The sequence below is a fragment of the Manis javanica genome, chromosome 4 (assembly GCF_040802235.1).
Source record: "Manis javanica isolate MJ-LG chromosome 4, MJ_LKY, whole genome shotgun sequence".
Lineage (NCBI taxonomy): Eukaryota > Metazoa > Chordata > Mammalia > Pholidota > Manidae > Manis > Manis javanica.
Genome location: NC_133159.1, coordinates 137357147 through 137375394, shown reverse-complemented (window position 1 = coordinate 137375394; position 18248 = coordinate 137357147). Strand labels below are relative to the sequence as shown.

The window sequence follows — 18248 nt, the reverse complement described above, 5'->3', positions numbered from 1 at the left end:
TGTCCACTCTCCATCCCTCCAGCTGCAGCCTTAATGCAGAGCAGCAAAGAAACCCCTCAGAATTCCCAAGTCTGGAGCAGGAAGGTGTCAGCTAAAGCAAGTACTGAAGCAAGACTTTGGAGAGGACCTCCTTAGAGCCTGATAGTGAGAAGGGTGAGGGGGTAGTCCCTCTGCAGGGCAAAGCAGGCCCAGTGGTCCCCAGCAGCCTGGCTTGGTGCCTGCCCTGTGCCCCAGAGCCCTTCTGCTCAGGCCAGGCACCTCACGGAGGTGGCATTCTGCTCAGCAGCTCAGAGCACAGACGGAAGGGCGGAAGGGCGGGCATTGCTGAGAATCGATTTGCAGGAGCAGCGGGGGCTTTCTCTTTCTCCTTACTTCCCTGATCTTTGATCTCCTGTCCTTCCTTCCTAGTCCCATTTTTTCCCCTCCTTCTCCCCTTGATCTCTCCCTCTTTATTCCCCTTCTGCCGAATCACAGCAGCTCCCTAGGAGGTGGGGGTGGGGTGGCGGCCGTGGCTGGTCGTCTGTCCTCTTGCTCCTACTGACTGGTTTGGCCTCTCTGCCCAAGGTACCAGCCTCTTACCCAAGTCTTGAGAGGCTGGGGTTGGCCTCGGGGAAAGGACACACACACACACACACACACACACACACACACACACACACACACTCACACTGGCAAGCAAGAACTGAAACAGAGGGAGAGAAACCAAGGAGAGGGAGAGGCAGAGAGAGAAAGACAAGATCCAGAGCATCAGAAAGACAGCTAAAGAGATGGGGAGAGTCACAAACAACGAAAAAAGAGAATTCAGCAAATTAAAAATTTTACAACCATCCAGCAAGTCTGCAAAAATGATCTTCCCTGCGGTCTTTCATTTATCTCATTATCTGACTCCTAATGTGCTTTTTCCCCCCTTTTCTTTTCTCGCCACACTTGGTACAAAATCTTATTAGCTTTTTTTTTTTCTTTTTTCTTTTTTCTGGCAGGGCTTCATATAGTCTTTTTCATTACATTTCCTAATAAAAGCAATCACTAGGATGGCACGGCTGAAGGATTAAAAAGCCACCTCAGCAGCCTCCTAGCCAGCAGAGCCATGACTTGCTGTAGCCTCTTTCACGCTGCCAGGGGAGCCAGCCAGCCCCAGCAGGCTAGGTCAGGGAGTCCCAGGCTGTGCTGTGGAACATTCCAGGGCTGAGAGAAATGTTTCAGCAGTGGCAGATGCACGATATTATGAGAGATGTGAGAACAGAAGACCTGGAAAAGGAGGCCCCCTTCCTGGAGCTGTTTCAGAGCAGGAGTGAAGGCTGCCTGCCTGACCCCAGCCCTCTGGTTTTGATCCAGAGAAAAGAATATTCTGGCTCTTCTCTTTGGACCTTGGTTTTCCCTGCAGCACAGTATTTTTTTTTGGGGGGGGGCATCTCTCATATTTATTGATCAAATGGTTGTTAACAACAATAAAATTCTGTATAGGGGGGTCAATGCTCAATGCGCAGTCATTAATTCATCTCAAGCCTAATTCTCGTCAGTCTCCAATCTTCTGAGGCATAACGAACAAGTTCTTACATGGTGAACGAATTCTTACATAGTGAATAAGTTCTTACATGGTGAACAGTACAAGGGCAGTCATCACAGAAACTTTCGGTTTTGATCACACATTATGAACTATAAACACTCAGGTCAAATATGAATATTCGTTTGATTTTTATACTTGATTTATATGTGGATCCCACATTTCTTCCTTTATTATTATTATTATTTTTATTTTTAATAAAATGCTGAAGTGGTAGGTAGATGCAAGATAAAGGTAGAAAACATAGTTTAGTGTTGTAAGAGAGCAATTGTGTATGGTCATGTGTGTGCCTGTAGACTATGTGCAGCACATTCTTTTGAATAATATCGGTGATGTCAAGTCTTCACCTGAGGGTAGATGTTATTTTGTTACCTACACTTTTTTGTGTGTGTAGGTATAACATAAAATTTACCATTTTAACCATTTTTAAGTGTACAGTTCAGTGGCATTAAGTACATTCATATTGTTGTGCAACCGTTACTACTATCCACTCCAGAACTTTTTCATCATTCCAAACTGGAACTCTGTACCTGCTGAACACTAACTCCCCATTCCTCCTCCCCCAGCCCCCGGCATCCACCATTCTGCCTCCTGTCTCTATGAACTTGACCACTCTAGGTACCTCATGTAAGTGGAATCCTACAGTATTTATCCCTTTGTGACTGTTTATTTCACTTGGCATAATGTCTTTAAGATTCATCCATATTATAGCATATGTCAGAATTTTCTTCCTTTTAAAGGCTTGGATAATATTCCATTGTATGAATATACCACGTTTTGTTTATGCCACACTTACTTTTACTGAGGTATAAACAATCTTGAATAATATTCCATTGTATGAATATACCACATTTTGTTTATACCACTTACTTTTATTGAGGTATAAACAATCAAATGCACAAATCTTAGTGCACAGCTCAATGAATTTTGACATGTGTATACACTCATGTCACCATCACCCAGATCAAGATCTCGAGCATTCTCACTAGTTTTTCCCCCTTTACCTATTTCACTCATCCCCCAACCTCCTCCCCTGTGGCAACTACTGGTCTGTTCTCTGACTCCATACTATTTTTCAACAGAAGCATCTCTACCCACATAAGGAAAGCAAAGAGAAGAGATAACCCACCCAGATTCCCAACACTTTAATATAATGATTCTTCTCCCTTTTGTGCATTTCTCCCTTTTACTAATAATTGTACCCCTCATCAAGCAAGCTTGTCCTCCAAGGGCGGTTTCAAACCACTCTGAGAAAGCAGCTTGGCTGAGGATTTGGTGTTTGGAAAAGGCTAAAAGTTGCCAGGAAACAGGTCTGATAAATAGGTTAAAGGAAAGGAAGGAATCCCCTCTGAAGGAACACAACAGCTTATTGCTGGGTTATAACTGGTCCTGACTGTAAGATAAATTCCAATAAATTCTGTCTGAAGTAAGCAGGCGAAGAGAGGCAACAAAGGGCCAGGTAGTTTATTTGAATGCCACTCCCGGGTGATGTTCCCTGGTCTGAAACACAGGCCAGGGAAGTCACACCCAGCAGGGCAGGCAGCAAATTTTTAAAGAAGGCAGGGGGAGGGAGAGCAAAGGTGTACATTGGCGTGAGGATTGGCTCGTCTAGGGTACGTGGGGGTCTCTCATTGGCCTTTCGCCAGGTACTGGAAAGCTACCACTAATCCTTTAGCTTGGGGGAAGGGCTCTAGTTGGGAGGGTTATCCGATCAGGCTCTGGAATGTTGTCAGACCGGAACCTGTTGGTCTCTTAGCCTCATTTGGCGAGGCCTGAGTTTGCCCATCAGGCTCACCCCTTCCCCTGATGCCTGCAGCCTAACACTGATGTCTCCACATATCCCCCTCCAGGATGCTTTGGGCCACACATTGAGTGCCACTGGATTAACTGCAACACTTCTCAGGAGAGAGACTGAACAGAGCAGTGGTCACTTGGAAAATATTTAGGTTAGTATGTTTTACGATAAAGGTATGAAAAATTAAAAGTGACTTTTAAATGGTTACTGCTTTGGGGACTACTGAGCCCAACCTTGGTTAATTACTGTGTCCCTCAGGTGCTGGGCCAGGGCGTTTGAGTTTGTCCCAGCCAGCATTTCTCAAAGACAGAGAACATAGTGGATTTAGGAGGCCTGCAAGGGAAGGCACTATTGCCGAAGTGTGTGCCTCAGCGCCTGTGCAGCTGGGGGCCTCCAGTCTCAGCCCCTGTTCCCTTAGTAATGATAACGCCTTGTATTTGTGTGGTTCTTTGGGAACCTTTTGTGTTTCATTTTTTCCCACTCTTTTCCAGGATCCCTTTGTTCTAAGTCTCTACCAGCCTTTGCCTCTGGTACAGAAGGAAAGGCTGGTAGACCCCAGAAGATTGCAGATTTTGCTCAGGCAGGTGGCATGGAAACTTAGAGGTCACAAAAACAACATCACTGATCCACTTTCCTTCCCTCATCTTGTGTCAGAGCCCCTGAAACGAACCATGGGTTTCACCACTTTTCCTCTCTGCAAAAGCAGAAGGTATTTCTCTTCCACATAGAGTAAAGCTGGATCTCTTCTTTACACACACACACACACACACACACACACCCTCTCTCTCTCTCTCTCTCTCTCTCTCTCTGTTCTGCCAGTATCAGCCTTTTCTAGATCACTCCCTTTCTCTTCCTGAGACGCTACCCCCTCCCTTCTATCAATGCTCCAGGGGGCTTTTATTTTTCTTTTATTCTCAGCTCTCTATCAATCAAGGGGAGGGGGAGACACTTTATCTGAACCCTTGGTGAGTAACAGCAGCAACCAGCGGCTGCCAGGCAGTGGGAACTTCATTTTCAGCACTGACATTTATAAATGTGGCACCAAATACCAGTAGGGACTGGAATAAATCAAGACAGCTTCTCCAAAGGCCCCTAGAGACTGTTTTAGAATTTCTTCCCATTGGGGATCATGCTCCTTCTCTTACTTTGCAGGGGTGGGTGTGGGTGGGGAATGCTGTTATTTGCAATAAGAAATGGGTCCCATTCTCACCCCTTCTCCGTAAAAGCGCTGAGCCCAGGACTCAGGATGCTCTGGAGGGAGAGCACTGGACCTGTCTGTGGACATGAAGAAAGGCTTGGCACTTGAAATCCTGGCTGGGGGTTGCAATATTGGCTGTGTCACTTACTAGCTATCATCTGCAAAATGGGGGTAAAAATGCCTGCCCTGCGCACTTCACAGGGCTGCTATGAAGATTGAATAGGTATCTATAAAAGGAGTGCCCTGACGCCTTTGATAAGCTTGTGCAATGTGGGGAGGGGTTAGTAAGGAGCAATGAGAAGGACCAGGGTTGTCCAGCCCCCCCAGGGTATCATTCCAGAGACCTTTCTGGATGGACCCCAGGCAGCTCCCAGCCCATTTAATGAACCTTGGCTTTCTCCTTTCCTTTAAGAATTCTGGGCAAGGAGCACTGCTAGTCTGTTCCAAGCACAGCTGGGCTCTTCCCAATGTCTTTTCTAAGCCTTTCCTTCCTCTGCCCCTCTAAAACGTCAAAAAAATAAAGGTGGATGAGTATGATAGGTGGAGAAAGGAGTGGGGAGAGAGAGAGAAGGAGAGAAAAATGGAGAGAGAAAGGGTTGCCAAGGACGAGGCAGGAAGCAGGGAGCAGCTGGCGAATGCTCCCCGTGCCGCTGTGAACTCAGCATGGACCCTTTCAAGGTTCTGTATGAGAACCTGCTCCATGAGATGAGACCCAGCTTGGGCCCCACAGCCCACGCCCTTTATATTTCCTAAATTTCCAGATGCTGCACATCACCTTTCACCTGCTTTCTGGCCTTTCTGTGGATTTCGATTCTACCCAGGCCAAAGTCTGGCTGGTTGGGAGCTTAAGTGCAAGCAGGGTGCTGATGATGCCTGGAGCCCCCTCAGGACAGCAATTATCTGTACAGCATTTTCTCCAATCCTTTTTCTATATGTAACAAGATTTCGCCCAGCTTCACTCCCCAGAGGCAACTTATGTTGCCAGTTTCTTGCTATCCTTATAGAGAGAAAACAGATTTTCTTTAAATGTTTGTTCAACACTCTATTAAAGAGGTTAGGTGCTGCAAAAAAGAGGAAAGATGGACAGAGGACCACGTTTCTCTGTTGTTCTGAGCAGTTCAGCTGTGGTGGGCAATTGTGTGCCCCATTCTTTAAAACAAATGCTGCACAGTAAGCCAGACCCACTTTCAGCTGAAGGCATTTAACCCTGGAGGTCACAGCCTACACCCACATTTTATTAAAATAGTCTTCCTTTTAAACAAATACAGTTATTTGCTAAAAGGCATCTGGTCAGCGAAATGCTCTCTTCCATCTTACTCCAATTCGTGATGATGCTTTAGGGTCCCATGTATACTGGCCCTTTGCCAAAGACTGGCTGGTCCACTTCTAAATATGGTTCTCCTGGTGGCTATTATGAGGTCCTCACTCTTGCTACCCTCTGTGGGAGGTGGTCATTCTCATTGACAATTGCGTTTCTTTTTTTTACTCCTTGTATCTGAGGAGGAAAGGGACAGGGGAATATAAATGAACATGTGTTAGAGGGCTGATGTATTTTGGGTGCTAGCAATCTGATTACAACCAAGTTTGGAAGCCTGGTAATGGAAGGCTGAGTTATTTGGACTAACTATCCCAGTAAACACAGCTGAAAATGCTAGATAAAATTTCAAAAATATCTTAGAAGCCCTGCAGACTTGATAAAATAGGAATTAGACCAACATGGAAGAGAAAACTAGAACATAGAAGCCACTTTTCCCTGAAAGATCATGTCAATCCTAGCAGATATGATCTTTGATTTTCATCACCTGGAAGACTGAGGGAGCCTAGAGACCCAAGCTCAGTGCCTGCACATGGCGGGGAGCCTATAGGGCATCCTCCCCTCCATATACTGGCTGAGACCCCAGAGGGCTCCTGTGGGATCCAGGGAACCTCAGACTGGGAACTTGGTTTAGATAGCTAAAGACCAGTGGTACCCCCTATGCCTGGCAGAGTAAACGCAATCCTCTCAGGAGGAAGGCCCCTTCATACTCAGATTATTTTTATATATTTGGAAAAATACATAATAAGTAATAATTTGTTCAGTACAGTTACCAGAACATGCTTAAAGATAGACAAGGCTATAAGACAATAAGGCACCATGAGTAAGAATCCCAGAAAGAAGAGACAAAATGAGTAACAGCTGTGAAGACTTCACACATTGAAATGATGAGACATAGATCAGGAAACAACCATGCTTACTGTAGTTAAAGAATAAAAGACAAGCTTGAACATATTTGCAGAGAATAAGAAATTACGTAAAGTGATAAATTGGCTTAAAAAAATAGAAATTCTAAAAAAAAAAACCTCAACAACCAGTAACTGCAATTAAAACTAGTTCTTTAATTTAAAAGCAGCTGAGATGCAGTGGAACAGAGAAAAAGTAGAAGATAATAGTGAGAAATTGCTCACAATGCAGCATGGAGAGACAAAAAGGTGAGGGGATGGAGAAGATAAGAGATACAGTAGGTAGAGGACTAATATATGTTTAATTAACATCCCAGAAAGAGAGGAAAGAATAGGGCAGAGGGAAATTATTTGAGAAGAAATAATGGCTGAGAGCTTTCCAGAACTGATGAAAGACACTAGCCCACAGATTCAAGAGGCCCATAAATTCCAAGCATGAAAGTCCTGTTTAAACCAGCAGCCAGATGAGAGAGAAGGGAGGGATACAGCTGAGAGCTACCTTTCCAGCCCCAGCAAGCTTAAACTTTTTATAAAAACCTCAGTGAGGAAAAAGAACGCTAAGAAGCAGGCTTTGTGGCTTTGGTGCATGGGATTCTGCTGCCTTAGGCCTTCCCCCGACTCCCCCAGCCAGACTCTAGTACCCTATTATCTGCCCACAAAGGTCTTCCCTCAAACCTCTCTTTCTCTCTTGATCTTGAGCTCAAGGAAAGGAAGGAGGCCCAAGGCAGAAACAGAAAAAGAACTAAAGAATATGGACTAGTTGAAAATGGAGTAAGAGAGATGAGTCTTGCAGGCACTTGGGCTCAAGAGATGGGCCGGGATGGCTTTGAGGGCCAGCCTGGAGGCCACAAACAGGAGATGGGGATCAAACATGATTTAGCAGTTGGTATTCAGAATTCTGCTCCCCTCCTGCCTTTCCCTCAGGTTTTCCTCTGATTCTCATGACCCTGCATGTGGCAGTACAGTGCAGGGAGGACCTGAATTTCCCTATCTGTCTACATTCCCTAACAAACAACATCAGTAGTCAGGCTGCAGAAGTAAGAGAGGGGAAGACCATTTCTACTTGAAAACTCGAGAATACCAGAGAGCTCAATCCCTGGAGTTAATTCAGCATGCTACTGAATTTTGGTTGCTATTTGTCACCTGTCAAGCCAACCCAGTCCATGCAATTTACATTACTTTCCCTGCCCCCAATTCTCACTCCTCCAGGCACCTCTCCACCCCAGTGTCCTGATATCCAGGATAAGAAGCCTGGGAGAGACATGGAAGGGAGTTTCTTTAGAGAAGGGAGGAGAGGCTCCTGATAGAGGCATCAATGTCATCTCCATTCCAGACTCACCCTCACCTCCTGCTTGATTTGTCATTGCCCCCAACATCTCCTGAGCTTTAATGGGACCTTCTCTACAAGCTTTGTGGTGGAAACAGATACATGCAGATATACATACATGCAAAGACACCTACTGATGAACACCTGGGTGTATCATATGGCACCATAGTTGGATGGGTGTGCAAATATGCACACATATTTGTGTTGAGCTGGGATAGAAAGCTCTCGAGATAAGATGAAAAAGATTCCAGTATTCATCTTCAGGGAAGTCTTCCCTTAAAACAATGAAAATTCCTCCTTTCTCATTTTTACTGCATTTCCTCTTGTCCCAGAGAGGTTGGGGAAAACCTTTCATAGGGATCCCCTTTCCCAGGCTAAATGATGGTGTTAATGGTTTCTCAGAAGTTTCAGTCCCAATTGCCAGGACTTTCCTTATTTTCCTGTCTCCCCTGAAGACTGTCTACCAATGGAACTCTTATATCTTGAGGGAACAGAGTTGATCCTAACATCTGCCATTTAACAAATGCAAACACAAAAGCAGAGCAGGAAGCAGGAGCCAGGGTCTCTGAGTGTTCCACCCGACCACCTGCAGGCCTGAAGGTGGGGCTCACAGAGGGCACTGTTGGCCTTTGGCAAACCTTGTCGGGCCAGTCCAGAATGGACCTCTGGCCTCTCTGAACACCCAATACCAGATGGCTAAAGCCACATGAGTCTAGAGTGCCTGAGACAGCCAGAGAAATCCACCATCTATTCAGCAAACATGAATGCCTGCCTCCCCTGTCCTGAACGCCTCCTCCATACATGGAGTTGCTATGCCGCCATCAGGAAGGATGTGCCAGTTCCATGTGACTCATGTGGAAGCCAAGGTAGAGGACATGAAAAAACAGCAAGGTGCTATACAGTATGTTACTTCTGAGATAAAAAGAAAAAAAAGGAAATACAATTTCAATATGTTTGTGCACTTACACACCCTCTTTGGGAGGATAGGAGAGAAAATAGTAACAGTATTGCATGTGGTGAGCCCAATAGAAGTGACTGAGGATAGGGTGGGAAGGAGACTTCCTTTTTATAGTGCTCTCTTTTGAACCCGTTAATTGTTGTTCCATATGTCTATGGAAAATTAAAATCAAAAGAAGACCTCTTCCCTTAAGGAGCCTGGGGGAAGTCAGACATGCAAACAATTACAATACACTTTGTTCATTGTTATCATTGAAACTAGACAGAAGGAGAAAGGAGGGCAGTCGAGAGGCCATGCAGGCTGGCTCAGGGGTGTCCGGGAATTTGAAATCCCCACAGCCAGTGCTGGAACGTCTCTCAGCTCAGGCTTGCCAGGGCCTGAAGAGCCCAGTGAGAAGGGACCCACACACTGTAGAGCTGCCAGAGCAGGCAGCGGCCAGAAGGTGGATTGCCTTGTGTGCCTAGCTGAAGAGTTATGATTTTCTGCTAACAGGAAATGGGCAGCTACGAAAGAATCTTCAGCAGGGGAGTGACCTGTTCAGATTCGGTGTTTAGAGAAAGGACTCCGGCAGGAACGCGGAAGGATGGATTAAGAGGGGCAAGGATACGGCAGGGAGACTGGTTGTGAGGTTAATGCAAGAGTCTAGGTGAGTGAAGGCAGATGGGCAACGTGGGGCAAAGGGAGCAAAGAGGGAGGGAATGGAGGACCGGGATGGAGTTGGATACATACATTGCGTCCACCCTGTACGCGGAGATCACGTACAAATCGGCTCTGCTGCTGGCTCAGGGTGTTCTCACACTGGCAGCCTCTGCATGTTCAGGGCCCCAAATACCCCTGGCAGCTGGCAGGATGGGTACTCAAGGGCCATTTCCTGGTCTGCCTGCCTGCCTCCTTCCCCCAGGCTGCAACTCCTTGGCAAAGAGGGGCAGAGAAAAGAGCACAGAAGCCTCTCCCTTGCCATTCAACTCCTAGGTCTCTCTTATTTATTCCGGGCTCTCTCTCATTCTGTGGAGCTGTACAGCTAGCTGCTTCCCTGGCTCGGCTCTCCCACACCCCATCTGTGAAGTGTCAATCAAGCCATCAGATGAGCAGTTCTGCCTCACATCCTCAGTGGCTCTGCCCCAGGAAGAGAGCAGCAATTGCTGAGACACAGCAGCGAGGTGTAGGGCTGCTGGCTCTCCCTTTAATAGTCTTCCGACTGAGAATGGGTGTTAAAATGAAATTTGAGGGGATCGCTCTTTGCCTGCTGCTGTCAGGACAGCCACAAGGATGGGCAACCCTGAGATAGAGGGGAAGCCTTCAGAAGTTGATCTGCTTTTAATTTCAAGGTTGGGCCATGGCCAGTGTCTGTTTTTAGAGGAGCTGTTTGAAATTCTTAACAAGGAGCAGAATGCTTGAGTCTAGGAATCCAGGGCAGGCTTGTGAAGTAGGGACAGGGAAATGGAATTGTCATTTTATTCCTGAAGGGATATTAAACAAAGGAGAGGTGGGATACAGAACCGCTTTGTAGCTTGCCTGGAGGACGAACAATAAGAAATGTTGGGGGCAGCAGGGAGAACTGAGAGAACAAAGGAAGGACTTCCCCAGGCCCTGGAACCGGTGACCAGGGAGATCTGAAGCATCTGCTTCCCCAGGAGATGTCTCCTCCTTTTACAGATCGTGGATGGAAGCGCAGTTTGTACAGAAAATGGAAACTAATGAGCATTAAGCTCAATTATTACCTTGCCAAATTCTTTTCGGATCTTTGGTAACACACACTTATCTCATGACTGTGATCCATGTGTGTCTGTTTGTGTTCTCTTTGTCTTTCTCAGTATGATTTCATACAAAATTGATCCTGGAACAACATGGGGGTTAGGGATGCTGATCCCCCCCATACAGCCAAAAATCTGCCCATAACTTTTGACTCCCTCTAAAACCTAACTACTGGTAGCCCACTGTTGACCGGAAATCTTACTGATAAACAATCGATTAACACATATTTTGTATGCTATATGTATTATATAATGTATTCTTATAATAAAGTAAACTAGGGAAAAGAAAATATTTTTCAAATTGTTGCCAATCTACAAAAAATTTTCCAATGTATTTATTGAAAAACATTTGCACATAAGTGGACCTGTATAGTTCAACTCCGTGTTAAGGGTCAACTGTCCACATTTCTGCATAGCCCACAGTCCTCATGCTTGTCATTTTGAATGGCTACATAGTATTCCATTGTGTCAGCATGCCAGAGTTTGTTTAGTTATTCCCTGAGGCTGGATTGTTTCCAAATTTTTTTTATATATTATGAGAGCACAGCTATGAATATCTTCATACAAATGTCTTTTTTTCCCCTTGGCTAGTTCCTTAGGTTATAGTTCCCCAAGTCACACTTCTAGGTCAAAAGGTTTGAACCCTTTCTTTGTCCTCGCGCACTGCCCCCACCCTCCCCAGAAGGCCTGACCATCTGGGTTGCACCCTACTCTCTCTCCGTGCTACAGCACTGACATCAGATATTATCACTTTATTTCTGCTGTTCTTATAGGCACATAATCATTCCTTGAAGTTACTTAATTCCCATTTCTTTCATTGCTGGTGAGACTGGGCACATTTGCATGTGAGGATTTATTGTCTGCTTTTTCTTGTATATAAGCTGTTCACCTCCTGACATCTTAGCAAGAGATATCCAGGGTTCGGCCTTACATATTTATAGCAAGCCTTTTCAGATTTAAATAGTCCATTTTCTCTGTTATGTCTGCCATGTTATAAGGGAGCTGTCCAGCTGTGAGGTGGATGTGATCTCATCCCATGTGGGTTAGGGATTTGGTGGAATTGAGATGGTTTCTGGATTCTAGAGTGATTTTTTTTTTAGAAGAAGAAAAAGCCAATCATATGGCACCCCTCTCTGGACCCCTATTTTCCTAGGAAAAGAAGGGCTGGGCTGAGAGCTAGTTGCCAAGGCAATTCTGGGGAATTTTTTAATGGGGGCAGGATACAGTGCTAAGGCTGGGCATGGATTTCCAGATCCATTATTTTCTCCCATTCACAGTATGACATGAGACAAACAGCACAATATTCAAATCAGCATCATCATTACAAGTTCTGACTAATTCCTGGGATAGCACGGTGGTGAAGGAAACAGGTTCCAGAGTAGACAAATCTAGGTTCAGATTTTTCCATACCTGTTTTAACAGGTGTGTGTCTTTGGGCAAGTAGGGACCTCTGAAAGCCTCAGTGGTTTTGGCTATAAAGTGGCATTTCAGTTATGGCTGCATAAAAAACTACCCCAAAACTTAGTGGCTAAAAAACAACCAGCACTTTATTCTATCTCATGATTTTGTAGGTTAGTAATTAAGATGGGGCTTGGCTGGGTGGTGCTTCTGCTTCACATGGCATTCATTGGGTCACTTGGTGGTATTTGGCTGGTGGCTAGGCTGGGCTGGGGGTCCAGGGTGGTTTCACTCTTGTGTCTGGCCCACTGTGCAGTCCCAGGGCCTCCCCATGTGGTCTCCCACGCAGGGCTGTTGGACTTCTAATGAAACAGGGAGAGGAAACTGCCAGTTCTCTTAAGGCCGGGGCCAGAAAGTGTCCTAGTGTCACTTCTGCCATATTCTATTGGTCAAGCGGTCACAGAGCCTTTGATGGGAGGAATGACAAAGGATTTGGAGCCATCTTTAATTTGCCCAAAGTGGCATATTAAATCCTACTCCTACACACATGAGAATTAAATGGGATGATGCATACAGAGGTAGATTTACCAGGAAGCTGATGGAACTTCACCCCTGGGGCTCCTTAATTGCAGAGTCTGATCCCAGTCCTAGCACCTAATTTTGTACTCACAATTTTTCCTTTCCTTTTCTTAAAGAGGACCTCCAAATTGTGTAAGAATCAGGCCCTACAAATCCTGGCACTGTCCTGAATACATGTAAAAGTACTCATTTAGCACACTGCTTGGCACAGAGGGAGCCCTTGCTATATAGCCCCTCTGTGCTGTGGGCTGGTGCCTGGTTCCGTCTGTGCTTCAGCAGAAGGCTCCTCCCCTCACAGTGTCCTTTCCATTTGTTCACTATCATTTCTTCTTCTCCTTTTTAGAAAATGAAAGCAAAACATGCTGAGAATAATTTCATAATCACAAAACTGCCCCTGCATCTACCCCCTGACCTCACCACCCACCAGGGAGGTGGGCCTTACACTGGGCAGAGTGCCAAGTTCTTAGCTGTGCCCTCTAGAATCTCCAAGGGAAATCAGGCCAAAGAGAGGGAAGCCAGCAGGGGGAGGCAGCATTCTCAGTGCCCAGCTTGGTCTAGAAGGCATTGAAATTCCAGGGCCAAGTCCGAAGACAAAGATCATAATGAGACAGGAAGGGGGCATAGGAAGGAGCCATTTGCATGACAATAATTGAGCCAAGAATAGAAAGTAGAGGGATGCAAGGGTGAGGCTGGCAGCTGAGCTGGGCTGAACCTCACAAATCAGACTACCCAGCTCTGCTCTGCAGGAGAGGCAGGGGCTGAGCCCTGGGCCAGGCTTTGCAGGGAGGGAGGAGTGGGGAGAAGGATGAGGCCCCAGGGCATTGTGGGAATGCTGGCCAGGCTGGACTTTGCCCCACTCCTCCTCCTTCTGCCCAGAGCCTTTCTTTGCTTGCCTTCGCCTTTGCGTGTGGGCTCCGTTGCTGTAGAGCTGAGTGGGCATCATGGCTGCTCAGACAGATGTCTATGATGCCATCGTGATTGGGGCAGGCATCCAGGGCTGCTTCACTGCATACCACCTGGCTAAACACAGGAAGAAGGTCATCCTGCTGGAGCAGGTACTGTGTCCCCTCTGCACTCCTGACTTTATGGGCTGTCCCCTATCTCCTCCCCTAGGGAAGGGTTTCTGGAGTCAGCAGGCTCTGAGGTGAAGCCAAAGGGGCTGATTGTTCCAAATTCTCTGCAATTTGTAGCTTAGCTACCTGGGTGCTTCAAGACGATGAAAAGAAAGTTCCACCTTCCCTAAGACCACACTGGGTGTCTAGGCACATCTTCTCTTACTGCCTCCCAGTTCCTGCCCTTGACCAAGAAGTGTCCCTGTACTTGTCCATCTTGCCACCTAGTCTCTTCTGTGCCAAAGTACTTGATTCAGTCCAGAAAAATAATCAGTTCTGCATTGGGTAACCTTAAGTGAAGATAATTTTGCCTAGAGGCGAAGGCTGACTTACCAGACTAAGAGATAGGATTCTTCTTGCATATTCCTGGCCTCTCACCCTGGAGCCCAGCAAAGGCTTCTGTTTTATCTCGCACCTAAGGATAACAGCAGCCTCCTTGTTTGATACACAGGAAATAAGACTTAGGTATTATTTTTCCTACAGAAAAGGTGACCCCCGCTGCAGTGCAGTCTGCAGTGACCACTGCACATCTGCTTGGCTCTGTGTATCTACAGGCTCCTTCAAGGGCAGGTCTCCCAGTCTATGTCCAAAGGTTTCCACCCTCCTGTTCTGCCTACGACTGTCCAAACTGGTTTTGGTTTATTCTTGGTAATGAGCTGGATTGATTAGAAACCTTTTTCATTTCTCTATCAGTTTTCTCAAAGCCTGAGGGATACTTGGTTTACCCTTGCAGGGAAACTCTCCATCTTTTGCTAAATCCCAAGGTGGGTCCTTTGTCCTGAGTGATCTGAAGCTGCAGAGAAATAGCCTCAGTTTCCTTGTCCATAAAATGAAAGGGGTCAGACTAGAATGATCTCAAGGATTCTTTCTCATTCTGCTTCTCTCTAAGTGGGGTGGGCTTGTAGCAGGATGGCAGGAACTTTGGGATGTGAATGGTGTTAGCCAAAAGGAAGCAGAGTTAGTGCTACTGAAGAACTTTGCCCTGAGAGCCAACTCAGTAACTTGGCCACAAAGGGGTAAGGTATGGAAATATTTGAAGAATAAGCGCACCTGGTTGACAGCACATGATGAGCCAGTGCCTAACTGCTGGGGAGGGGGACGGGGTAACAGCTTTGGTCATCTCTCCCATCCTCCACTTCTAGTTCTTCCTGCCACACTCCCGAGGGAGCTCCCATGGGCAGAGCCGGATAATCCGAAGGGCATACTCCAAGGACTTTTACACACAGATGATGGAGGAGTGCTACCAGATGTGGGCCCAGCTGGAGCATGAGGCGCGCACCCAGTTGTACAGGTTCTGGGGAGGGGACTGTTGGAATCATGGGGCCATGAGATGGGGTAGTGCCATTAACACTTGAATCTCAATGGAGGGACACAGGGCCTAGGGAAGTGCTGGAGCTGTGGAAGCACTCTGCTTACTGTCCGTATGATCACCCCACAGGTTCAGCTGGCTCCTGCTAGGCTCTGAGTTACAGAAATGGGTTCAGGCCATGTGTCCAAGGCTAGCAGAGGTTGTAGTGGGAAAACTGCTGAAAAGAAACGGTGCGCGGAAACATAGAGTGAGAGTTTGTTTCTACATCCCATGGAGCCATCTGAGACTCTTTCAGGGCAGGGGTTGAAACAGAGGAGAGGCTGCTATCTTGATCCTTTATATCCCTGTTAGTGTCAGTAACCCTTCATGCTCGGTCCTCATCCGCAGAGCAACCCCTATAAATCCATTTCATTCTCTCTGAACACCTCCTCCATAGGAACAAAACGAGGAGGCTCCTCAGGCCCCGTTGCTTGCCAGGGAGTGAGCCAGAGCTATTTTCCTGTTGCCCCCATGGCTCTCTCTGACACTTAAGCCCTCCACCTCACTGACCTTTCAAATACTCATGGGGAAGAAGGCAGACAACTGGTGGTGCAAATTGAACTTTAGCTACCCACCCCCACGTCACCTCCCATCTTCTGTGGCTCTTAACTGAACTTCCTCCCAGACCACGGCTCTACCCTACAGGGTGGCAGTTATTTTAATGGCGAGGAACCAAGAGGTTACTGTTCTGTTGCAAAAACACCATTAACTTAAGAACAAAGTGAAATCCATTATGCAAATACAGCTAGGGCAGCTAATTACAGATTTATTCCAGAGGCAGCCAATGCACCCAGCACCCAAATAAAGGGGCATATCTTGCTAAGGGGTGGCCTGGTAAAGGGACCCCTCTCTGTCAGCCATCTCTGAATACCGCTGAGCGTCTTTGTACTAAAAGAGCTGCAGCGGTCTTGCAGGGCACAGTTCTTTCCAGCAGACAAGGAGGCAGCTAAGAGATGTTATGAGAGTGTCTGGAATCTTTCAAAGGGAAGATGATTCTGGAGTCAGACAGGCTTGAATATGACTTTGTGCTCTACTTCTTACCAGCTGTGTGACCTTGGAAAAGCTTCTGTTCCTTTCTGTGCTTCATTTTTTTTTTTTCCACAGGGCTTTGTGATGATTAAACAAGATTCCTATGAAAGATTTGGCACAATGCCCAGCACCTTTCACTAAATGGCAGTTCTTTCCACCTAGTTTGGGTCAGCTGTATTCTATCTCCATTGAGCAAGTGAGGAAGAAGGGCAAATGGAGGAAGGAACGGCTTCTGGAGAGAGGGAGAGGGAACCGTGGGTAGGAGATTCTCATAATCTCACAATCCTCCTCTTTGGCAGGAGGATGGGAATTTGGAAGGACTTTGGAACCAGGCAGGCCTTGCTTTACATATCAGCTCTGACCCATTTAACTATGTGGATTAGGGCAAGCTGTTTAGCCTCTGTGAGACTGTTTTCTCATCTATAAAGTGGGGGTAATAACATCTCGTTCATGGGGCTGTTGAAAGGATAAGCATGTAAAGGCCTTAGAGCAGTACCTGAGGTATCACCATCATCCCATATTTAGTGCTCATAATGAGAAAATAAGGCCATTCTAAAAGGGCGGGATACACATTAACTCATTTAATTCCCCTCACAAATGAGAGTGTTGCTACTGAGTAGTCAGGGTCTTAACCCATTCATGCAAATCACAGAATTACTTATTCTTAATCTAGAACAGGGCTTGGCAAACTTTTTCTACAAATGGCCCCGTCATATGTAAGGCTTTGCAGGACATATGGTCTCTGTTGCAACTATTCAACCCTGCCAGTTATTCAACTCTGCCATGGCAGTGAAAGCAGCCACAGATACTATGTAAACAAATCAGCATGGCTGTGTTCCAATAAAACTTTATTTATGGACACTGAAATCATATATACTTTTGATCTCACAAAAATATTCTTCTTCTTTTGTGTTTTATCAAACATTAAAATATAAAAATATAAAATATATGGTAATATGTTATATTTAATTATAAAAATATAAAAAACATCTTGGCTTGTGCAATGGACAAAAACCGGTGGCAGACCTGATTTGGTCCCTGGGTCTTAGTTCGCTGGCCCCTGGTTTAGAAGATAACACAGACTAGTTATCTTGTCTATCCTCTGTCTCCAAATTCATACTGAAATCATCTCAGGTAAAAATGTACTGCTAATGTACATTTACAGACAGGGACATATCACAATCCCTCTCTTTTTTTTTCCACAATCCCTCTTAAAAGACCATTCTGATGCCTTACATCCCAGTTATGAAAAATGAAGAACAAAGTGAATGTGCCTGGAAAATCTTTAAAGTTCTATGGCATGCTAGATGTTATTATTACTTTTATTATTAATAAATCCTTTCTTATGGCTAATCGAATTTCCTCAGGTACACTAATTTATTTGGTTCTTTTACTTAGGGACGCAGAATGGATACTTCCCATCCCAATTCTTTAAGCTTTTGTTCTTAATTCTGGTTTTCTAAACAATTCATCATCTTTGTGGTTCTTCTGGAAGAACCAGCACAACGTCATAATCTACCTGATTGATATGTATATTTACTTGGTGTTATTTGATGATGATTTAGAAAAACACCTTCAGGGGTGGGGAATTAAGGTGGCTGACCAATTATTTTTATTCTGTTCTGCCATTTCCTGTGACAGCGGCATACTAAACATGGGTGGGCGCAGAATATTTGCATATATTCTGGGAACAGACAATGACACGTGTCAAATCACAAGGTCTGAATCTTTTGTGATGTGTACAGCCAGGACGCTGATCCCAATCCCAATAGTGAATCCCTGCTCCATGGCCCATCTCTTTCCTGTCCCGCATTCTCCCTTTGAGTCCTAATGTCTAGCTCCTGACCCGGCTGCCCCTGCTTAGCTGACAGTATCAGATGAGATCACAGCCGTAGGCAGTATGGCTGCGGGCAGAACCTGGTGGCCCCTCCGCCGCTGTTCCTTCCTGTGTCTGTGAAGTGTCTAG

General features: G+C 45.9%; 1 protein-coding gene across 9 annotated transcripts in view; it reads left to right on the top strand.

The window, feature by feature from the left end:
- The window catches only part of PIPOX (pipecolic acid and sarcosine oxidase), a 97972-nt gene that overhangs the window by 66324 nt on the left and 13400 nt on the right, over positions 1-18248 (top strand). For 2 of the 9 annotated variants that reach the window (XM_037008411.2, XM_037008406.2), the window contains exons 1-2: positions 13654-13848; positions 15048-15176. The exons of 6 other annotated variants lie outside the window; for them this stretch is intronic. In XM_037008411.2, coding sequence (XP_036864306.1) covers positions 13735-13848; positions 15048-15176 — 243 coding nt within the window. In that variant the 5' untranslated portion in view covers positions 13654-13734. Of the gene's footprint in view, positions 1-13653; positions 13849-15047; positions 15197-18248 lie in introns of those variants that run through there. One more of the 9 variants, XM_037008405.2, reaches the window with a different exon arrangement.